Source organism: Poecilia reticulata, linkage group LG2, assembly GCF_000633615.1.
Source record: "Poecilia reticulata strain Guanapo linkage group LG2, Guppy_female_1.0+MT, whole genome shotgun sequence".
Classification (NCBI taxonomy): Eukaryota; Metazoa; Chordata; class Actinopteri; order Cyprinodontiformes; family Poeciliidae; genus Poecilia; species Poecilia reticulata.
This window is the reverse complement of record NC_024332.1, coordinates 9,762,568-9,786,759: the sequence shown is the minus strand read 5'-3', so window position 1 is coordinate 9,786,759 and position 24,192 is coordinate 9,762,568. Positions and strand designations below refer to the sequence as shown.

The 24,192-nt window shown below is 37.4% G+C and overlaps 2 protein-coding genes across 5 annotated transcripts; both read right to left on the bottom strand.

Moving 5' to 3' along the window:
* Positions 1-2,209: 2,209 nt before the first annotated feature.
* Positions 2,210-14,013, bottom strand: slc19a2 (solute carrier family 19 member 2). Of its 2 annotated transcripts, XM_008429886.2 has the most exons (7): positions 13,814-14,013; positions 8,195-8,731; positions 7,872-8,118; positions 6,638-6,830; positions 6,226-6,367; positions 6,009-6,135; positions 2,210-3,353 (listed from the first exon to the last, which is right to left on the bottom strand). In XM_008429886.2, the coding sequence occupies exons 1-7, from the start codon at positions 13,934-13,936 to the stop codon at positions 3,316-3,318; spliced, it is 1,407 nt and encodes a 468-aa protein (XP_008428108.1). In that variant the 5' UTR covers positions 13,937-14,013; the 3' UTR covers positions 2,210-3,315. The 2 variants fall into 2 exon arrangements, with proteins under 2 accessions (XP_008428108.1, XP_017163677.1); XM_017308188.1 differs by lacking the exon at positions 2,210-3,353 and having other exon boundaries at positions 6,051-6,135; positions 6,700-6,830.
* A 4,053-nt stretch (positions 14,014-18,066) lies between these two features.
* On the bottom strand, positions 18,067-23,631 carry atg3 (autophagy related 3). 3 transcript variants are annotated; one of them, XM_008429855.2, is made up of 12 exons: positions 23,439-23,631; positions 23,197-23,238; positions 23,059-23,108; positions 22,118-22,188; positions 21,231-21,338; positions 21,026-21,081; positions 20,054-20,138; positions 19,943-19,977; positions 19,715-19,867; positions 18,889-19,016; positions 18,668-18,736; positions 18,067-18,514 (listed from the first exon to the last, which is right to left on the bottom strand). In XM_008429855.2, exons 1-12 carry the CDS (start codon positions 23,508-23,510, stop codon positions 18,433-18,435), a joined length of 951 nt encoding a protein of 316 aa, XP_008428077.1. In that variant the 5' UTR covers positions 23,511-23,631; the 3' UTR covers positions 18,067-18,432. The 3 variants fall into 3 exon arrangements, with proteins under 3 accessions (XP_008428077.1, XP_008428087.1, XP_008428067.1); XM_008429865.2 differs by having other exon boundaries at positions 21,026-21,078; XM_008429845.2 differs by lacking the exon at positions 18,067-18,514 and having other exon boundaries at positions 18,521-18,736; positions 21,026-21,078.
* Positions 23,632-24,192: the final 561 nt, after the last annotated feature.

Sequence of the window (24,192 nt, the reverse complement as noted above, 5' to 3'; positions counted from 1 at the left end):
CCCTTCAGGTTTTTGATAGACATATGTGTCAAACAACTTTTAAAACATCCTTCATTACCTTCAATATTTCCATATTTATTTTCTCATCTTTGTTTCGTACACCAATCTCTCCTGCAGCAAATAGCCCCACAACATGATGCTTCCACCACTGTTACACTGGATGGTTTCTTTAAGGCATGAAATCTTCCCCCTTTATTATCCAAATGTAACAATCTCTACCAAGGGACGTCTCCAAATATTAGGGTTTTCATACCAGAGAGCAATTTTAAGAGATAATCTGGATTTTCATGTTGATTTCGGATTAATTGATTCTTCCTCTCAGAGTGGCCTTTCAGTTCCTGTTGCAGGACGTGTTTCACAGACTCTCCTACCAGCTTCTGCAGCATATTCACATGAGTTTTAACTTTGACATCATCTCATTTTTGCAAATTGTATAAAAAGTCATAAACAGTGTGTAAAATGTTAAGAAAATAATACAATTTAAAACAAAAATGTTAAATATTTTTGCTAACCCTAACAGACCAAAGACAGGAAAAAGTCTGATGGCACACACACACCTGTTCAGATAACAAATGAAACACAATGACCACATGTATAAAAAGAATTTATTCAACATATATATATTACAAAATTACATTTTTACATTGTATAAAAAGTATTTGGTTGTCTTTTGCATATATTAAAATAATTGCCCTTCAGCAAATAGAGTAAATTTCATGTTAACTGTGAAGATTGTTCGATAAGTTTACAAGAGCCTGAAACATTTACTTCAAAGCAAAAGATGACAGATGTGAAATCAATAGGCATAGAAACAGATTATAAGGCAAACACTGCAACTCAATTAGACATCTCTAAATCTAGAGACGAGTGATGAAGGAGTAGTGTCTAGTTGTACATTCATATGTCCAGTGGTGGAGAAAGTACTCAAAGAATTTACTTAAGTAAAAGTACAAATACACAGACAAAAATGTACTCAAGTAAAAGTAAAACTACCACATTAACATTTGTACTTAAGTAAAAGTAAAAAAGTACTGGCTTTTAAAAATACTTAAGTATTAAAAGTAAAAGTACTTGCTGAATGCATTACCTAATCCCTAATACAATATCAAAGTGAACCAATCGTATTTAATTTTAATACATCAGAAATGTGCCATTTTAATGAACAATGCCACAGATAAAGCATGTTTTTATTATGTTTACTCTCTGTAACATAGTTTAGACTTAGATATGTGATTCTATGCATCATAATTTCAGGGATGGAAACATCTTGTCTCCTGTCCTAACAGCATGAACTTCACTTTTTTTTGCCACTAGTGGCATTTATTTTTAAAGAAATCCAACAGAAAGGGGATGGAAAGAAGGTGGGTGGGGGAGGACATGCAACCGAGGAGCCACGTAGCAGAGTTGTAGTCAAGACCACCTACCCAAGACCAAGTCAAGATCAGCGCCCTGCGCTACGTGACACAAAAAAATTAAGTTTTACCTATCAAAATTGCTTCTCAAATTGATCTGAAAGATCCACATTCCCATAAAACACCTAGATATTAAATACTTAGAGCTGAAATAAATTTAATCAGTAAAGATCCGTCCAGAAGAATCGGATCGTTCCTGAATGTCATATCAATGCAGACTTTGATCACAGCGTTGTCCCATATTTGCGACACCTCAGTCAACACCTCCACACAATAATTAGCGCATGAGTGACAACTTTTTTTTCCATCGCAGATGCAACATGTGTCTCTGTACAGCTAGCTTTGCTAGCATCACGTCCACGGAGCTTACGTTTCTTTAAGCTTTCCTTCGAAGTGACGCTAAAAGTTGGACAAAGTCCCCACCGTCTGTGAAAGCGAAGCGCTGCTGAGTTTACATGTCGCCATATCTATGATTTATGCAGCGCTATTATATTACTGACGATTAGACAGACATCTTCTTCCSCTCAGAGGAAACCACTGCGCATGTCTGGAGCTCCGCGTGCCAGTAAAGGGGGAGGCGATGGGTGACAACAGACACGCAAGTCACGTTATTGTTTGGATTTTACGGCACCACCTTAAATCCCTGAACTTCACATTTTAACGGACAAAAAGCGCAACGCGACTTGGATGTAACGAGTAACGCAATACTTTTGTAGAAATGTGTCGCGTTACTACATTTTACAGTACAGATACTGTAAAATGTAGTGGAGTAAAAGTAGAAAGTATCCATTATTAAATCTACTTAAGTAAAGTACAGATACACGAAAATTGTACTTAAGTACAGTAACGAAGTACTTGTACTTCGTTACTTCCCTCCACTGCATATGTCAGACGAGCCAATGGAAACGACAGTCTTTGGCATTAAGCTGCCACAGCAAGGAATTCTGGGATTATATTCTCTGATTATATCAAAATTCATTTGGTCATTTTGCTTCATCACATATGAACACCTGGCAACAGTGAAACAAAAAGTTCAAAATGTTTTGTTTTTCTCTTTAAGAACTTTTCTTTCTGCCTCTTCATAAATTGGATCCATTTTTGCTTGACAGAGATGAATGTTTCAGATCAGGGGTGCACTGATAATTCGCCTGGCCATAAAATTGGCCTCGATTTCCTTAATTTTAAGTTTGTGTTGGGCCAATACTTGGGTGACAAAGGAAGTAAAGGTTTGAAAATCAGCTACTGTCCAATTCAGCTGTCTCATGGCGGAAGGGACTGACAGACACACCCACCAGGTCACGTCTACACATGCTTTGTTAACAATAATTGCTCCACTGTTGGCAATTTAACAGCTTTGACCCTACACTTCGTTATAGGCAGGTCAGGCTTTTTAAAGATCAGTGATCGGCAATCGGTACACACCTATTTCAGATCAAACTATCTTCACAGATAATCTGAATAAAAAGATAAAGCAGAATTTAAACGAGGATTTTATTTATTAAAAAGAAGAATGGTATGAACTAACCTGAGGGTGTAGAATAAATAATCACCTCTAATCGTGAGGAATGGTTGTTCAACTCTTAACTGCTGGAATTTGGGGTCAATCTGAATTTAGCTGCATTAATGGTCTTCACACATGAATTGTTTATGGAGTTAAGACGTGGCTTTGAAAACTTTCCAAAAAATGTGTTTTTGTTTTCATAAAGAATTCATGACATAAGGTGAGAGGGTGAATACTTTTCACATATTGGGTTGGATAATTTTCCCCTGAAATGAAATCATTTGAAAGCTGATATTTTTCTTCAGATTAAGTTTGTCTAATTATATGAAATATTTACCTCTGACAAAAGAAGCAAAGAGACTGGCGACCTGTCCATGGTGACCCCGCCTTTCGCCCGGAACGTTAGCTGGAGATAGGCACCAGCAACCCTCCTGACCCCACTAAGGGACAAGGGTGTAAAGAAAATGGATGGATAAAAAGAAGCAAAGTAGAAACACAATTACTTCTCCTTACTGAACATTTATCTTCATTGATGTATTTTAAAGCAGCTTTTCAGTGCAATTTGTCATCAACTAAACAAAAACTAAAAGCAGCAACAACAAATGACAAAGGAGCAGGGGATCATTTCAAGTTTCACAATGTAGTGTTCAGTGAAAACCTGCCAACAGTAATTGTGCGTCTCAGTACCACTACTTCCAACATGGAAGTATACATCTTTGTTAATTAGTGCATTACAGTCTACAGACTCGCAGAAAGAGAAAAAACACATTTACAGTAATATGAAGTCATTTTGGCTGGTAACAAACGGTAGAACACTTAATATGGTACTGTAGTGAATTTGGTTTCTATTACAGCCCAAAAACACAAGATAATGTTTTTCTGTCAATTGCCAACCTTAATTTATCTAAAACACAAGTTTTTAACAGTAGGAAGCATTAGATCAGACAGTATTTTTTATGTATGAAATGTAATCTAGGACAGTTAATATCTACCGTCTATGGTAATCTAACCATTGCTATAATATACTCAGTGCATTTTATGCACACTTTAATCCCAATGACTACATTATGTATGAATAGGATAAAATAAGGGTTTGATGATGCGTTTCTACAACATGCTGTAATTCAAGTAATTTTAACATTTAGAACTGAGACTCCTGAGATGCTCCTGTTTGATAAGCAACGGTGACAATTTTTATAATCTCATAATCTGAGTAACAGACTACAGTCACACTGACTGCTTTGACTGAATTAACTTATCCCATATGCCAGTGCAACACACATTTGTTTTTTTTTTTGGCTGGTCATTCTTTGGGGGCTCGTCTATCCTTAAGTTCTATAACTTAAGGATATTTTCTAAACTCCCAAAGACATGTGAAATATTTCATGTTATATATTCCACATAATAACCAAAATGTGCACCTTGTTAAATTGTACCTTCCAAGACAAAATGTAAACATAGTTATATAAAAATGTTTTCCAAATAGTGAACTGCTCCCAAGTAACACCTTAAAAATTTTATGTTTCTCTTCTTTAACCATGTTTATGACAAACCTGTGCATCATCAACAGGGTCAAAGTTAAAAAATAAAAATATGCAAACATACTAGTTATTTATAAATATGATAAATACAATAATTTGACAAGGACATAAAAACATTGAATATTTAGTTTTTAACCATTTCAATTGATAGACATGAAGAAAATGGTAACACTTTATTTGAAGGGGGGTGAATAAGACTGTCATAAACATGACATAACACCTGTCATGAACATGAATAAGCCTTCATGAATATTTATGACTTGTCATAAAGCGTCATTCGGTAAATTATGACACTTTTAATACAAAGTTGTCATTATTCAAAATGTCTTTGTTATGACAACTTGACATTAACCAAGAAATCATTACTGTTGAAATTTTACCTTTAATAACATAAAGTTACCTAATTTTTAAAGTGCAATCAGTAATACTTTTATAACAAATTTATATCAGTAATGATTTCTTGGTTAATGTCAAGTTGTCATAACAAAGACATTTTGAATATTGTCAACTTTGTATTAAAAGTGTCATAATTTACCAAATGATGCTTTATGACAACAGTCAAATATTCACGAAGGCTTATGTATGTTCACGACATGCGTTATGTCATGTTTATGACAGTATCATGACAGTCTTATTCAGCCCCCTTCAAATAAAGTATTACCAAGAAAATTAATTAAAGCTGTTCAGATTTGAGTTTGTCACGTGATAGCAGCTCCTAATACAGCATGTTTTAGAGACATCATCTGAATCTTGTTTTAGCCATCCCATTCATTCTCCCATCTGCAACAGTAGAGGTCACAAAATTGCTATAAACACTGCACAGAGCTGCAGAAGCTAAATAACTATTGGTTGCTGTTCATTATGTCATCATATGCGTCATCCAGCTGAGTTAAGCAGTTTTATAAACTCCCAAAGTGATCAGGAAATTAACCGACTTTAAATAGTTCCAGGCATCGACACCCCCAGGAGGCAGAAAGATTTGGAAAACGAAGCTTTTCCAAATCTTTCTAATAACTAAGGTTAAAAAATGGTTTGGTTAGAGGTTTGACTTTCCATCCTCGTTTCCATAAATGCATCAAAGAATATCTCACATTTAGAAATTAAGATAGAGTGCAAAATCAGAGTGTCAAACCTCCTCTAAAAACACTTCTAACTGTATTTTAACAGTTTAAACACCAAATGTTGGTGTTAAATTTCACTGAAAATCTGCAAATACTGAATCAGTAATAAGTGGGAGTCCACTGTATGGCATCTTGTTAAGGGCAAAAAACCTGAGGATTATATATAAAAACTTAATATAGTTGCTTTTATTTCTATTGAAAACAAACCCACTGACTTCTGTGGTTAAGTTTCAGGTCTGTATCACTCAGACCTGAAATTACTCGGCTCAGAGGAAAACTTGGACCATTAATACTTTGGTGGATCAAGAAGTTCAGGTCCAGTCCGCTTCAGAATATGATGACATTATGAAAAGCCCCCATTCAGTTTGTTCCGAAAAAGTGATTCAATGTCCACTCAATGCTTTAAGGTGAATTATTCACTGTGTCACGGCACCGTTTGGAGGAGGGCTGGAGTCTCCATTGACTTCCTGCATGGTCCGCCTGGAGGAGAAGACTCTGTAGAGGCCGGCCAGGAGGAAGACCACCGAGATGACTGCGAAGTAGCCTCCGTAGATGAAAAACTGAGGGAGCGTGACCAAACAGGCAGCCATTAAACACAACTCTGGCATCAGCAAAGCTTTCTTCACATCACTAAACAGCCGACATGTTACCTGAGTGACAACGTCAAGGCCGAGTCCGGCTGAGTCCACCACGACCACGGTGATCAGAGTCCAGAGCAGCAGGGCACCGAACGTGTTGACTCCAAACACCAGAGCGTATCTCTGCATGCTGAGGCTGGCCGCTATCTGGTACCTGGAGGTCAGGGAGCAACACTGAAACCAAGCGCAGTACTCCACCTCATCTATGTTGACATGCTGCAAAAAAAGCTGCAGGTGCTTCATGCTGAAACAGCAGGAAGCTTCAGATGGAGCAAAAGCTGCTTGCTGCAATCTGGATTCACTGAGGCACACTTCTCCTTTCTGCCTTCCCTCTTTTCTTTCTTAAGGTCTCAAAGAATTGCTCAAAATCAGATTCTGATGCTTCCTCCTCACACTGTGGTTTTCTAAGCCAAGTTAGACTCACGTTGCCACGGTGATGAGAAGCATGTAGATGGTCCTGAAGATGATGTAGGAACTGTAGCTCACCCAGATGTTCTTCAGTATGGTCATGATGAAAACGCAGGCGGCCATGAGGAGGGAGAGGACCCACAGGAGCAGTTCTCCCCAGTGGGTCCAGTCCACTGGGAGGCAGCCCACCAGCAGAGCAGCCAGAGCGCCTGCAGGACACAACACAACTCAGACATCTGGACTCAGAACAACCAGGGATGAAGAAATCACTTTTTTCGGAATATGACTTTGTTGTAGTGCTGTAGAAAAGTATTTACTCCCCTGTAGATGGCTGTGATTAAGGAAAGAAAGTGGTTGTCACATCAAGGGGATAACCCTGTTTGATTAAAACAGCCCAGGTTACTTTTGGTAGTTTTCATTAGAAGTAAATGAGTGCTTTAGAATTTATTCAGAAAAATTATTTTAGGGAAACTAATTACATAAAGCATTTTCAAAGTTAGCAAAAACGCTAAATGACACTAGCTCTTCTATTAGCGCATCAGCAGATTAGCGGAAGTGTGCTCACAGCTGGGATATTAATAACATCTCACATTTCTGTAGCTCATTCATTTTGAGAATTGACAGCAATCTAGCTAACGTTAGCCTTGCTAAGGTGCTAAGCTTGTTGCCATTTTGTACTTTTACAAGTTGAGGAAGTTTTGAGAATCTTAAACTGTTAAACCTTAACTGTGAAAGAGTGTCTGTCCAGTGAAGATTCATCAAAATGTGGCTTGACTGGTCAAAATCTTTCTATGTTGAACACGGAGTTGTAGTGGTTAGCTGCTAGCAATTTGTTGAGGGATTGTTTAGTAATCACATCTTGTCTGTTTCTCCCATTGTCAAGCCAAAATGGGAACATTAAAGTGTTGTTATGGGGTCCTTTAAACAGCTTTCAATAACCAGCATATTAAAAAAATATAATAATACTTTCTGTCTTACGTCAAAACTAAAGTCTACTTCCAGAATCTTACAGGAAGAGTGCTTCATAAGCAGTTTCTCTTGGTAGTATTGATATTCAGTATATCAGTATATTTAGTTAAACAGTTTAATAAACGCCATACTATTCCACATTTAACAATGGTTACCAAGAAGGAATATTCTGTTTTTATTTGATTTACCTCCTAAGTGTGACTTAGATTGAATTGACTTGTCATGTCTGAAATTTGCAAAACACCAGTCTAGAAATTCATAAATGAAAGCAGATGCCGTACCAAGCAGCGTGGACAACGTCTCTACATAGCCGTTGTAGATTTCATGGTGTTGGGATGAATAGAACTTCTCCCACAGTGCCTGAGCGTAGTTGATAATCTGGAAGTAGCCACATGTGGCCAGGGCCCACCACACCGACCATGCCAGCAGGGGGCGACACCTGTAGCACTCCACGAAGTCATGGAAAAGCATCCATAACACCTGCACAAGCCCACTGCTGCCACCTGCTGCTTCGGATGACCTGGATATCTGAAAGAGAAAGAGTTCCCTTCTTCACACAACACACAATCTTCCAATAAATTGTCAAGACATGTAGATTTCTTACCATGGGCGCTCTGCTTTCTGAATCCTCCACCTTATCAGGGCTGGGACTGGAGCCAGCTGCAGGTTCCTCAACTACTCCTGGACTCATGTGGAAAAACAAACTCCTCTTGGGCATGGGGAGGAACCAGGGGGCAACGAAGGCCACGGTGGCTGACGCCAGCGTAATCTTAACGAGGTGCACTAGCTCCACTTTGGCCAACGACAGCAGGAGCTGACCGAGGAGTGACCCAGTRGCCGAGCCGAACAAAGTGACACTGCGGCAGTAACCGGTCACTCTCTGGTAGAGCTCTGGCTCCACCACACTGTAGATGTAGGAGTAGTAGGCCACCTCCGACGCTGTGGCCAACCCAAAGAAAAACTCCAGCAGCTGCATGGCCAGCATGCCGTGGGCCTTCCAGAGCATGGCGTAGGTCAGTACCAGGCTGCAGGCCTGCAGTACCAACACCGGCTTGTAGCAGAGGTAGTCTGTAGCCAGGAAGACTGGGAGCAACAGGGCGAGGTAGGAATATGTCCATATGGGATAGATTCCATTGACAACCTGCAGAGAACACAAGAAACAGATTTTTAACTTAGAATTATAAAAGAAAAAAAAAGATTTCCCCCAGAAAACTCCATATTTATATTTTAGAATGTGTTTTTCAGTGTGGCTTTGCTTCTGCTTTTGATATAATTAATTCCTACAAAACTAAAAAAAAAACCTGTTAATTTATTTCACGAAAATGTATTTTTATACAAGTTTAATCAGTATAGTGAGGTCAAATTATTAGACTCCTGAAGAAAATCACACAAAACTTGTAATATTTACAAAGAAGTGACTATAATAAAACTGTTCACATTTTATTGCTTCCAAAAGACCAAAGACAAAATCTCCAAAGATTGATCTGTATGTTTTACTGATGTGCTAATTTGTCAAAACTGAAAAATCAATCAAAAATTTATTACAACTGATTACAATTTTAAATTGCAATCAGCAACAATTATACCTTTCGTTTGGACTCCAAACTTCAGTTAAATGCAAAATAAAAACTTGGTTTCTAATACTGGACTTTGTGGAAAACCAAAAGATTTTCTTAAACTATGGTTTGGTATTATTGTTCAATACTGAAACCTCCTCTGAATGTATTCTTAGTCTAAAGTTTTAAAGCATCTATATCAGTTTTATTTGGTTTTAGTTCAAGTCAAACCTTATGAATCAAAAATTAGCAGCAAGATGTGAAGTTGAGCTCTGAACAATCAACATCTGTGTTAGTAGAACAGCACTGAAAAACTGTTACATGTTTCACCACAGCACAAGAAAYAGTAWCAGTTTTATAGTAACATTAGATTTAGAACAGTCATATGCTTCTGCCTTGTTTTCTATTAGCTACTAATTCTCTTCCTTTCCCGATGCAAACATAACATGATGTGGCTACATGATCAAATGTAGAACCGTTTCATGTTGACAGATTTGTTGCTGGTCCACATTACAACCTGATGAAGGTCATTATTTAAAGGATTAGCAAGAAAGCTGACATTTTTTGAGAGATTATCAAAATCTGAATGAAGTGTGTGTGAGCCTCCTTCTGCAAACAGTACGACTATAATGGAGAAGTGCTGCTCACACACTCACACCGGACGTGCTGGTTTTACACAATCACCTTCCAAAGTATGGCTCATTAGCCATAACAGCAACTAAAACTGTTTTCGTTTAGGATGCACCAAAATAAATTTTTTTAGCAAAGAAGCAAAACTAAAACCTGACACTTTTAGTGTGTTAATGGATCAGCCAACAACCTGTTCTATCTGTGGTTTAGAAGAATCAAAAAAGTTTATGGACGTATGTTTTATTGTGTAAATGCAGTGAATGTAAAATTAAAATTGATGCCAAAAAAATCTACTTTATTCCAAGTGTTTCTGAAGACAAAGAAAAGTGAATGAATTACAAGATTTTACCAATTAAATTTGATATATTTAAACATCAGGGTTTCCCGCTCTGTATTATAAGCCTGGTGGGCTAACAGGCTTTCCTTGTGGCCCCACAAGGTTAAGCATTGCTTATTTGTTTAAAGTCTTTTTAAAATGTTTGCAATTTGAATACTTCATAGTTTGTGTTCAGGTATTAATTTTCCAATCTTTTAATAACACATAATTATCAAGTGATATTTTCAAATTTCATGTAAACTTAAAACATTTTTAACTCAAAAACGTGATGGGCTGAATGACTGCCCTAGCACCCAACCACCGGCCTTAGCGAGTTTTCTGGGGGAAATCTTTAACATCAAAACACATGCTTCATCTTTTTTTCAGTTACTGGTGTATTTCAGAATAGAAAAACAGTAGATTTTTTTGCTTTGCTATGTTTAAATCTCTTGCAATGAACAGAGTAACAACATAATGAAACTCAACAACTGAAGGAACATGTGGATGTAGAAGAAGTAATTTCCCAAGAGCCATACATTCCTGCTCTGCAAGCCAGCAACATATCTGGTCAGCTGGATTTACTGGTCACTAACCTTGATGCTAAATATCACATAAATCAACATGCAGATATTTGTACATTATATTTTCATTTATTAAAATGTAATTAGAAATTGTAACTCATGAGTAAACTGTGATAAACAAAATTCTTGGTTCCCTTTCATGATCCACACCCAAAACCAAAAAAATCAATTAAATCCAAAATTATGACAGATCTAGAACAGCAACAGAGCGTATTAATCATCTATCAGGGACAGTGGCGGAGCCAGAAGTGGGGTGGGGGTGSCCCCCCTGTCATCTGATTGCCCCCCCCAATGGCCCCCCTGAAATGATTGACATGTAACAGCACCAGGTCATTCCTGTACATTATTTGGAATCATTTTAACCCAACTTAATATCTAAAGAAGAAAAACAATAATAAATATATGATATTGATATATGAAAAGAAAATGTATAAAACTTTATATAAATCCATGTGATGACATAAATATATAGATTTATATCAGGCGTGATACCAGCCTCCTTTATACTTGTACTCGTACAAAGCAAATTCAAAAGTGTTAAATGTTTTGGTGTTAGTAGACTTTGTGCAAAAGCAGAGTTAATTTTACTCTTATAGAGTCACTTTCTGTTTATGTATCTCTGGGGTGTATATTATTAGTAGTTAAAATCCAGTGTTAAAACAAAGTGTTTCCGTATGAAATCTAGAGCTGTTAAAATGGAATCAATGACTCTTTACTTCTTAACTCTGAACTCCACCAGCGGCTCCAACACTGAAGGAGTTAATTCACTGACTCCGCTCCCAGAATCACAGATTCCCACCAAAGCGAAGCGACAGAAGCCAAGTTATTTCAGGACTATTTGCTTTCCACATGTCTGAGGTGTTTATCACGCTTGGTAAGTTATTTCTTTTGGGGGGGGGTTTCTGAGATGGTTTATAACTATTATTTTGAGTTGAGCTCAACCTGTATGATAGACGTCACGTTTGCCACACGGCTCGGTGTTAGTTAGCATATTTACCTTAGCATGCCGAATGTCAGCGGAGTATAAGTGTTGGAAAAAATCAAGCCGGTGAACATTCAATCAAATTCTTGGCTAACTTGAACAGATCCGTAATAATCTGCAGTATGTTTTTTCATGATGTTGAACATTTACATGCATATTGGTCAGATTTATCAACCTTTCTGATCAATTATTTTCCTTTGAAAAAAATGTAAAAGGCTTTTTCACGTTGAGAGCATTATTCCCGCTGTTCTGTCTTCTTATATACGTTTTGCAGCATGTTTTAATCCTTTTATTGCCTTTGTGTATATATTAGATCCAGTCTGGTTGAGGATGAATCTCCAGTCGTCAGCCTAACCTCTCCCTCCCGATCCCTTCATGGATTCTTCGAAGATTCAAGCTCAGAAAATGATTATGTAAGTATTAATATCTCTGAAACTCTACATTTCTGTAATTGAGACTTGTTGTAGTAAAAATGTTCTTCGTTCCATTCCTCATTGTTATGATTTTTGTTTGTTATGATCCAGAGACCGACACTGACTGTCCTACTCAGAGACAGAAGTCTGTCTGATGCAGTAGAGGAGCATGTTGGTGTCTCCGGCCAAACGTCACTAACAGCCCAACAACCTGAAGACAATCTGTTAGWGAGTGGACATCTCTCTGGTGGAGTCAGAGAGGAACTGACTCTTATCAACAGAAACAGAAACTGGATAAGAAATGATGGATCTGAGTATCAGGTTGGTCTGTTATGTAATGTAATATCCAGTAATCTACCTGTTAAAAGAAAATGTGCTCTATCATATTACATTAACTGCTTGCTTTACTTTCTCCACCTTGTACTTTGAACAATTTCATGCTTATTGTATGGAAGAAAAATGTATTAAGCACAGCTGATATGTCAGTTCATTTGATAAGCAATATGTGAATGAAAGTGACATGTGAAATATGCACATTATTCCACGTTGTAATATGTTTTGTAATCATGGTGCACGTTTTAAAATAAATGCATTTTGAGAAAATCATTGCCTATTTAATAAATGTTTATTTTAAAAAGAATTTTTAAAAGTTCAAAACAATAAAATACCTATTTAATATTAATTACAAATAACTCTTATGAAGTTAAAAAAATACTCTGTGAGAGTCAATATTAAGATCTAACACTGAATTAGTGTTAGTAAATGTTAAATTATTAACTCCAGCAGATTTGATATTTGACACTTTATAAGAGTTAAGGTACTAACTCTCCAAAAAGAGTTAAATTAACACTTTCTGGTGTGGACCCATATAGACACTTTAAAAGTGTTGAAATCAAATCTGACAAAGTTAATTTGGGCCTCCTGGATTTGCTGTGAACACACTGCGCTTGGATCTAATTAACTTCTGCACCTTTATTTATTTCCTCAAAATTAACTGCTGGCTCCTCTGTTTAGACTGTAAATGGATAGCTCTACGTTGCATTTCTTTAGTTTTCTCTGTTCTGTACTGGAGACTGGAGTTAAAGGCGCCATTTCAACTAAAGGTTTGCAATRAGCTTCCTWAYCAAGGTGTCCATAACTCTTCAACAYGCTGCCAGCTCCCGGTGAGAAAGACGCWTTTAGTTCAGTGTCCATGAGATGATATTCAGAAAGGATTTTTTTATTGATTGATTTTAGTTGCCTCTGCGATGAACCTCTTTGCGTAAAGTCTGTCATGTCTCCATGTGCGCCAGTCAAAGGTGTTAATTATAAACTGTCAAATGACAGAGGGGCTTAAAAAAAGAACCAAATACTCAGTTTGGTTATTTTTTTAAATTATATATAGTGGAGAATAATTCAGTTCAGGTTTGACCAGTCTGTTCTCCGGATTACAGAAACTTGTGCGTCTCTGGAACCAGAATATAAAAAGTTAAGAACTGGGTCAGAAGCTCTGCGTTAACACAGCAGGTCAGATTCGTCTGGAAAACGTCAATTCGGTGCAGCGTAGCACGTGGGTTCTTTAAAAACAACAGGAAGTTCTTTACAACTATAACTTCATACCTAGAGAAGCTGCAAGAAGCCACGAACAAGCGGGACCAATTCTCCTTTACTTCGAAGGTCCAGAACCAGTCAGATCCAAACATGTGTGAGGAAACAAGCTGGAAAGTGATGCAAGAGCAGCTGTGACCCCCAGCAGGGAACCTCACCTGGGTCTCCGTCAGGTTCTTGTCCGGCCCCATCAGGTAAGCAGTGAGGAAAGGTTCCGACGGCCGCAGGCTGGAGAAGAAGCCGTACACACACAGCAGGACAGTGGGATACACCGCAGACATCGTGGACCAGTTCGTTTCGACCTCCAAGCGCTTCTGCTTCTATGGTTTCTCTCATTTTTGACTGGACTCTGCAATAATCTGGTTTGAGTAAATTACCGCCCCAGCTGTTCTGAAGATGAACTGCAGCTAAAGGAGTTGATCTTCCTGAGCTAGAATAAAAATGAACGGATCAGTTTTAAAGTACGGGGTTCGTTTTAGAAAAATTTATATAATCTTTTATTTTGTCACAAATCACAAACTTCCACATATTTTATTATGATTTTATATAATGTTGTCTTTTCACAGCAAAATCTTCAAATATGAGCGCCACACCTCAAATCAACTCAATCCTTTTTATGATTAGTGGTGGGATATTCATGAAACTTCTTTGGGGGGAAAAAAATCCTACTTTAGAAATGTTGACTTCCTCATTAGTTGACATTAGCATTGTTTAGCGTTGAGATGCTATTTTAGTCTTGAACAGCTTAGCTGATAGGCTAACTCCTTTTAGCACAACTTGAACACAACGGTAGTATTTTCCATCGTCCAATCAGGTCATTGTTTGAAGCAAAGACTATCCCTCCAGTGGGCCAAGAGAGGAGGCTTCATTGTCCGTCATCTTTAGCCCGGTCCCAAGGCTCAGTGCGCAGCCTACGCCCCTCTGTGAAGTGTGCATTCAATTGAAGTGCACATAAGGGTTCGAGTGCGCAGGTTTACAAGCAGCAAAAATGTGAGAAATGGGACAGTACGCCTCTGTGTCATAACTTCACATCCAAAATGGAGGGACTGGTCAGTGTTTAGGCATTTGTGCTACTATAAAGTACAACTACAAGAAAACAAATTATTTTAAATGTACAGTAAATGTATTTTAGCTTTCCTAAGTCATATGTGTTTTGCTATGGCTTGTTGAATACAGAAAATTCTATGTAATCACACATGTTCAGTAGAGTGAAACAAAAATGATTTCAATAATTTACTTTTGAAAATTCCATCCACCCATCCATTTTCTATACACTCTTATCCAGGCACGTACAGAGGGGGGAGTGGGGGTGCTTGAGCACCTGCCCTTTTTGCTCCTTGCCCCAAAGTGCCCTTTTGGTCTATTTTTTTATTTTATTTTAATTTTTATTTTTTTGGTATTATTTCCTAAGCCCTTTTCTGACACATAAAACATGTGCTAAAATTCTTTGCTTTTTTGTTTCTTTTTTGTACAACATAATAAGCCGGTCACCTTGTTACCTTTGACCTTTTGCCTGTGACGCCTGACGAGTTGCCTCTCGTGCAGTGTGATAAAGCGGCTAACTGCGGAGCTCAACGTTCCAGATTACAGAACAGTTTTTGATTAATTAAAAAAAAAGTTTTTGGTGAATAAAGTGGAGTAGACTTGCTACTTGTCAGATGACGGAAAACGTTGAAATATGTTTCTGCTTCAGCTCGGAGTTACGGTTTAAACAGAGAGGTAATGAAATACAACAGACACTGACAGGCCTCTGCGTCTGCCTTTCTCTGATGAACTACTGAGTGGAGGAGACAACCAGGTGAGGAGAAACTGTTCTTATCTATCGATTCACTATTTTTATCATACAGACATTAGGCTGTTGTTGTTGTGCTATTAGCTAGCTGCTAGCTAACGATTTTGCTAGCAAAGCAAGATAACTAACAGCTTCTTCCCTGTACCGTTAATGATATCAGTCATTCTTCAGTATCGCTTATGCAATGGGGAACATCGCCCGTCCAAAACCGATCATCTCCATAATGGATATATGTCCGATCTTCTCATTTCCTTTGCTGCATAATGTACATTTCATTTATTCCAGGGTTATGTAAATGTATCTTGAAGTAAAATAACACTTAAATAAAAGTCCAACAAGGATATTTATTTAGAATTAAAAATAACTCACCCTGAATTACCATGATAGATATAATGAATGTAATAAAAGTGTCATTAATGAAGGGAAAAAAACTCAACCCAGATTTTAAGTTTAGGGTCTAGTTCACAGAGTATGAAGTTAAATGTGTTTCCCAATTATTCAATGGAAAAGAAAAACTAAACTCAGTTAAGTAAAATAAAATTGTAATCAAAACTTGTGGAATTGTAATGATTCCTTTAAAAAAAGTTTTGTTTAAAAGGCTTTTTTTAATTAACTCATTTTTACCAAACATAAACATTTATTTCCCTTACTAATAAAATATCTTACATAGGCATAGTGTTATGCTCTATATGGAGATGTTCGTTAGCTTTGATTGTATATGTCACAATTTTGTAATTTATCATTGTTTATTAAACTCTGAAAGCAGAGAGGCTTTGTTAATATTCTGTCCTAGAATGTAGTTAGATGGGCCCTTTTTTTGTTGTTGAGCACCTGCCCCTTTAGTGCCCATGTCCCTTAGTGGGGTCGGGAGGGTTACTTTTGAAAACTGATTTTATTAAATTTTTTTGCGACAGACAGCTTGCTCAATGCACTTTGCCATATTTCCAAGATGGCAAAAAATACACATTAAAATGTGCTAATAATCAATTTAACATCAATTTGACTAATTAAAAACGGGATTTGTTTTTACTCATAAAACCATCTCTTTTATCCAGCTAAAAGTTGGTATAAAGAGGAGCTAATGTGCCAACAAAGATCAGGTTAAGGACAAACATAAGGTATATATATATAACAATTTCTTTTTTTTAAAAGAATTATTATAATGGAGGCTTGTTTGTATTAACTTTTGGATAAATTGTTGCCACTTCTTAGATTTTTTTAATATTTCCTTTCAACTCTTCTTCCAGTTTCTTTTTAAAGTCTGTTTGGCTGTGAACACAACAGTTTGACCTCAGTCACATGAAATAAGTCTAGATTTTGCTATGATTGTTTTTTTTGGGGGGGGGTCAGGGGGTTGTTTAATCAAAACAATATATTGACAAAATATTTTGTTAAAAAAAAAAAAATAAAAAATAAAAATATATATATATATATATACCTGATGCTACATTTGTAAAATAAAAAGCAAAGGTAACTAAAATGTCATTATTAAAAGAAAAAATAAATGTTGTGACTTTAAAGACAAAAAATTTTACAAAAAACTCATCAGTTTTCTTCCCCTCTACCCTGAAAAGAAAACATTTGTTTAAAAATCATATTGCTACAGAAAAGAACCAAATAGCTTTCTATTCCATGCACACGAAAAAAGATATTTCCCTATAATGACTTTCTGTGAAAGAAATTCAAACACATCACAAAAGCCCAATATTTATACTAATATGTTAGTATCAATTTAAGATTTGAAATTTGTCTTGCATTTGTGACATTTTGTTTTACTTTCCTCACAGTTGGTTTGTGACCATATTCTTTATTTCTTCTTTTTCTGCTCAGTTTATCATAAGCTTTTTTATTACTAATGTGTACCTTTTCATGCTATTTTCTTTGAATTTTCTATAAAGACTGGAAAAAACTAAACATTACCCTAAACCCCCCTTTTAACTCAAAACGTCACATGCAGGAATGAATTGTGGGTAATACACTTTGCCAAAGTCCGTAAAAATGCGGACTTCACATAAGGGCGGAAATAGTACCCAAATGGTGTGAAGAATGTGGGACACACTGCACTCAAACCCTTCAACATGAATGCGCATTAGAAGTACACAAGGGCAGAATGACGGTGGAAGTGCCAGTATTGGGACAGGGCCCTTGTTGTGGATGTTGCTTGTGCATCACATTTATCGGCATACCAGAAACACGAAAAGACAAAGGTTCCCTTCTGTACTTTTGTATGTTCAAAAAATTTAGATTAATTGCATAAAAATTTTTAACATTAAAATCAATGTTAAAATGAGCATAATTAGTTACTTAAAACTTAAAGTTTTAGTTACTCAAAACTTATTTGAGCCTTGCCCCAGACCAACAATCTGGGAGCAGGTGATCAATATCTCAAATAACCAAACAAACAACGGGGAAATCCAAACAATTCATGTCAGGAATTACTACATCTAATTTATTCAAGGGGTTAAAGCAGCAGAATTAAAGTGTTCCAAATCAGCCAAGTTTAAGCCACGTTCTACTAGGTCGCAGAGTGAATAATGAGGCCTTTCTCCAGTATGAAAGGCTGTCAGATATTAGTGGATATCAAACCAGAATTGAAGGCAGTTCAAACATTCACAAGCACACCACAAAAGGATTTATTCAGCTGGACTTCATTTATTTTTTAGAACCTGACTCGTACATCTAAAGCAGTGAGGAATGATGAGTTTAATAAGTCAGTTTAAAGTTGTCAGAATGCAGCGATTGAGTTGAACAATTGATAGAAACCATCAAAAGCATCTGGACAGGATCGTAAAGATGCTAACTTTCATCACATGGATGCCTGGGTTCTCACCGAAAGCAAGCAAATTATACAATAAATGATTCATCACGTGGCTTAATACACCTACATCCACAGAGCATCAAAGTAACATAAACCGGTTTTATAGTTGTGTTGAGACCAAGCAGACCAGATATACCGTTAGCTGAAGCACTGCTATGCAGTTGGAACTACATTGTAAAGTGTCTTGTGTAGTCATATTCTATTGTGGGAATGACAGCCTGGACAAACTTTAGGAAAATCAGAAGATACCTGGAAGTCTTAGTAAAGGAAAACAGTTGTAGGATGGAAGGTCAAGAACACAGAAACACAGCAAACTGAACTAACCAAAGGAATACACAGCAGTTTGTTTGGATCAAGCCACTTGGAGCTGTCAGTATCACATGGTGTAAGATTAAAGGATACATATGCACTCCCAGCTCTCCACCTCCTTCAGCCACCGTCTCAATGATCTTTTTCATCACTTCAGCATGTCTGAAAACAAAGGTCATATCAGTGAGGTTCTTATCGACGAGTCTGAGATGACGCCACAACAAAAGTATCTCAACCTTGTAGAGAAATGGAAACAGTTTGGGAGTTTTTGTGCTGTAGACTGTGTAGGAACTGGTCCCAAGTGAATTCCTCACCTGCATGGATGAACAGAACACATGGCGGGTGGAGGCAGGTGGGGGTGGTTCTCAATGGTGACCGTCTTCTTCACATGATCCTGGCTGATGTCCTCATACATCTGCTCCACAGTCAACGGCTGCCTGTCCTGGGAAACAAAGAGCTGGCCATCAGTTAGCGTTTTGTCTGTATCAACATTAATTTGTTGATGTTTAATAAGAAAAAACCGTCTCAAACTACTGAACAAAACTTTTTGATAAAGAAGAAAATGGGGCAGTTAAACAGTTGTTTGCAATTTGTAGGTTATTATGGTCCAATCATTTTCACTTTATGTTGTAGAGCTCAATAGAGTTAGCATAACCGCAGCAGAAGTAGAGTTGTCTACCGCTAAGCTAAGCTAAACAGGCTAATCATGTGACTAAAACAATTTGCTCTAATAGCAAACAAATCTACAGCAAAGTTTACAGGCTAAGCTACAACAGCATGTTAGGGCCACTGTATATAAAAAATAACAAAAGGGGTAGTAAATTTCCACCAAAAATACAGAAGCTTTTAGTTTAATTTCGTAGAAAAAATGGGAAATTTTACATTTGAAAAGTAAAAAATTTTCAAGCGATCAATTTCAAAATTTCGAAGAATTTTACTCTTTTTTTCCCAATCTACAATTACCCTAATACACCGTTATACTAAAAAGATCCATGTATTCTGTTGGGTAAAAATTTAGATGAAATTGCAGTTTTACTGTGTACAGTTTGCTGTACTTCTACAGTTTGCGCACCTGCCTGGACCCCCTGAGAAAAAAGATCTAGACACAACCCTACACACCTTGAGCGTTCAACTACATACTTCATCATATCCAAAGAGCCAGAGTCGAGGCGTCTGGTAGTATTTGTCGTAGGTGATGTAGAGGTCGTAGGTTCTGGTTTGGAGGATGGCATCCTCACTGCCGGGTTCTGCTTTGGCTTTGGTTTCCACCATCTTGCTGGTGTCCAGTGTGGCCTGGAAGCAGGAGACAGATGGCCATGAGACAGATGGATTCCCCTCCGCCGACACCAGGAAACACACTGAATGTACCTCGTCTGTTTCCAACAAGCCGCTCTCCTCGTATTCTGGAAAAATTTCAAGAAGGCACCGTCAGAGCGGCTGCAGGCACTGAGATCTGACAACACACTCAAACATCGGTACCTTCCATATCCGCTGCTTCTCCATCTTCATCTTCCTCTTCGTCTTCATCGCAACACAGTGAGGACGTGGCATTCATGTTCTTGTCCTGAAAGTATTCAGAGTTCTGACTGCGTGCTCTAACCATCCAGAAGGACGAAGAAAAACACTTTGATCTTAATTCCCTAAAGACTAGCTTAAAGAATGCTGCAAAGCTGATTGGTTCCCTGCATCACAGGTAGAGATCATCATCCTGGCCAGCAATGTTGTTCCACTGTTCAGACAGAAGAGGGAGCTGAAGGGCAGTCTGCATAATCTTATCTCAGCAAGTTTTTACATTTTTGTCCCATGAAAATCAGAAATGTGACGGCAACAAAGTCTTGATGGACTCTTGTTGCCATGGTGTTATTTAGAACTTAAATTCTGAAAAGTGTGACATGCATTTATAATATTCCCCCCTTTAGTAACCAGCAATCCTACAGCATGTTCCTGCCACCACCATGTCCAGCCTCAACTCTCCTGTAACCTCTAGCAGGTTTTTCCCCAGGAATTAGTTCCATCCACTTTCTCCACCTGAAGAAAAGCATCCCTGCAGCATAATGCTGCCACCACCATGTTTCACTCTGGTGATGCTTAGTGACTGCTTTCCACCACGTATATGTTATGTTAGTTCTGATTTGTTCATTTCTTATTGTAGCGTGTTTTAATAAATATTTCTTCTGGTTTTGGATGCTGTGCAGCCAAACCTTTTCTTTTCTGACATTTATTAGGATGGGTAACCATAGCAACACATTTTTTTGTTAGGTTCTGTTTTTTCCTAACAGTGAGCTGCTAATTTGCATCACAAAAGTTCAAATAATACCTGAACTAAAATCCCAGAGAAGTTAAAAAGGAGCAGAACCAAACAGGAAGTTCAAACCATCTCATCTCTTCCACTGATCATAACACACACGTTTGGTTCTGTCATTCTCAGAAACACAAAGTGAAGAAGCTGACCTTGTTGTTGTCCAGAGAAATCTCTCGTACTGCATCTGTGACGCCTAACACACCTGCTGGGGGACACACACCCACATGTCAGCCTTCATCATCAGTGTGGAAAAGAAACCACATAGACAAAACCAGAGGCTGGGATTCCGGGTGATTAGGTCAGATCAACTGCATGCTGATCAGAACCGGTTCTGTTGGACTGAGCGTCTCCTACCCGAGTTGTGGTAGGTGTCCACCCAGCCGCCGTCTCCATCATCCTCCTCTATGATGGCTTCCAGCTCATCTGAATACTCCATCTGTTTACAGCGCTTGTAGCATGGAACTGGAAGAGGCAGAGAAGAAGAGTAGGAAACAGACGGAGCAGAAATCTGAGCAAATTTATTCATCTGGAGTTTAACGCAAAGAGGAACAAAAAAAAAAATAACTCTGAGAACCTAAAGAACTTCAGAAGACTAAAACAACAACCAATCAAGATCTCTTTAAAGCATCAGCAGGAAGTCTGACTGCTTGGGAGTGAAGGCTGGACTGACAGCAAAATTTAACATCATATTTGACATGGAATTTTGCATTCCATGTCAAAATTCCAGACTTTTCCGCAGTTCTCAGTCCTTTACAATCATTTTAAAATATAAAATATGGGTTCAATGGATGGGATAATGTAAGAAAGAAACAATGAGTAACTACAAAGAAATTAAGTATAAAACAAGAAATGAAGGACAAGAAGGAAAACACTGAAGAAGAAAAGAAGGAAGGATCAATAGTAGATGGGAAAAAAAGAAAAGAGGATTTTGTCCTGATAGAAAATAAACCAGGACACCCTGGTACTGAAGGAACAGGAACTTAATCAGATTATTATTCATTGAACTAAAGCAAAAACAGAAACTAAACTAAAATATTTGCTGAACAGTCAGAACCAACTGTCCTCGTATTTGGTATTCTGGAACCAATCAGAACTTCACTGAGAAACTAAAACTCAGCTTTGAATCAGAACTTCGGTTTTCTTTGAGCGACGACTGTAGACTTTAAATTCATCTCTGGATGGGAATGCTGCTTCCAGAACAAATGGATAAGAACTAAAGTGTGAACTGGACCTGGACTTACCATTCCGGGTCAACAGAAACTGTCTGTCCTGTGGCAAATATGGCTTCACCTTTGCTTCTTCCCCAGAGGCCCTAAACAGAGACATCATTCATATAAGGCAAGGTTACATCAGGAAACCATGCCAACAAGAGTTCTTCTAGAAGGCCAAAAATCTTTATTAGAAAACAACATTTTACAGTAACCCTGATATTTACTCAACTTCCAGTTTCACTTCCTGTCATGTCAGCTGCCTCTCTTCCTGGATGTGAACAACATCCTGGTTGGTGTGGTTACTCATCAAATCAAATTTTATAAACATAGATATTAATCAAACACAGTGGTTTGTTTTTGTGACACATAAATAAGTCAGATCAAACTAATTAGAATATCAAAGATTAGTGAATATTTACAAAAATAATTTTATTTAATAGCAGAAAGCATTCTAATTGTATGCAAATTTAGAACTTTATCACTTACTAAATCATGAATTAACTGTACTTAACTAAATCTGATGGTTTAGTTTCAATATCCAGATATATTACTTCCTGAATGTGAAATCAGAACCTATCTGACAACTCGAAGCAGGCAGAAAACATAATAATGCCTGCAGACAAACAGTGCTTTAACATTAATTAACAGTGAATGCATTCAAGATCTTAAACAGGCTGTTTATTATGGAATTTCTTATATAAGCTACTAGGTAGATTAGTTTATGGGAAAAAATAGAAATAATTATTTCGAAACTACTGTTTGTTTTGATCTAGGTTGATAATTTGGAACATCACAGTGTGACCAAAAAAGAAGCAAAAACAAAAGAAATCTATAATGAGGGAAGTATTTTGAATTGAACCTGAGGTCTCTGAATCACTCTGAGTTTATCTCTGCAAACAGTTAAATGTAACCTCTGACCCCACTGTATGTGGGAGCTTGATAAGACCAATCAGCCAGATGTGGCCACTCACCACTTCCATGTGGGACAGTGATGAACCAGGTGATCTCCAGCTGCTACAAACTAAAACAAGACACACAAACACACACAGTCCTGAGTTAGTTTGTCCTCATTATGATGTTCAGATGGACCATTTAAAGTATGTTCTCACCTCCTCTGGGGTGATGACTCCAGTCTCTTTGAACTTAGATTCCTGTGAGGAACAAACCAAAGCTGTGTGTTAGGAACCAGAAATATACAAAACTACAATATTTTAGATTTCCTAGAGCTTCAGAGGAAACTGTGTTTGAGTGAAGCAACGACAGATGCAACTGAACGCAGCTCTGTTTACTTCTAAGGGTTCCTATTCCTAGATGAGCCACTACCTTAGCTAGCTTCTCCCTGGAAGTTTACCTTTAACACGGGCGTGAGGAACTCGGCCACTCCCAGAGCGGTTCCCTTCACCGTGTTTATGACGTTCTGCATCTTGGATCAGATCTTCAGCAGCGAAACGAGCTTGTTGGGAACCCCCTCCTCTAAAGTATACCCTTATTTTCACATAGCTACTCAGGCAGGCTGCCAAAAAGAATGATCACATGACACGAGACTGACACTTCCTTTTCCAAGTTATCGCGATACACAGGCACAAGCATAGACAGTGCTGTCCGCCATATTGTGTGTGGCAAATAAACTTAGAAAAACTTCTTGTAAGTTGTTTTATTATTATTATTATTATTATTATTATTATTATTATTATTATTATTATTATTATTATTATTATTATTAAATTAAATAATAAAAATAACGTCTGGTCACTTTTTTTATTATATTCTAATAATGGTGATCAATACGACCAAAAAAAATATCAATAAATGCTAATAAAAAACGAACCGAACAGCCAGYATAAAACAATTAATGCTCTACATCTGTTCTAATGTGATACACGTATAATAATTATACTGTAATGAGATTTTATGTTAATTTTGGCGTAATGGCTTTTTCTTCTCTGAATTGCATTTCAGTCCCTGTTAGTCTGACTGCATAAATATGCCACAAAACTTCTGTTCACTGGAAAATTTCTCCCAATTCAGACTATTAATTTTATGTCGTGTTATTTTGAGAAATATCAGGAAAAAAAGTCAACTGAATGAAAATAAATGTATACGTA

Excerpts from the sequence above, each read along its gene's own strand:
- atg3 (XM_008429845.2), bottom strand. The coding sequence starts at position 23,510 with ATGCAGAACGTCATAAACACGGTGAAGGGAACCGCTCTGGGAGTGGCC. Across the intron at positions 23,109-23,196 it reads GAGTCATCACCCCAGAGGAG|TTTGTAGCAGCTGGAGATCA; the intron begins GTGAGAACATAC and ends GTCTTGTTTTAG. Across the intron at positions 22,189-23,058 it reads CACTGTCCCACATGGAAGTG|GGCCTCTGGGGAAGAAGCAA; the intron begins GTGAGTGGCCAC and ends GTCTCTGTTTAG.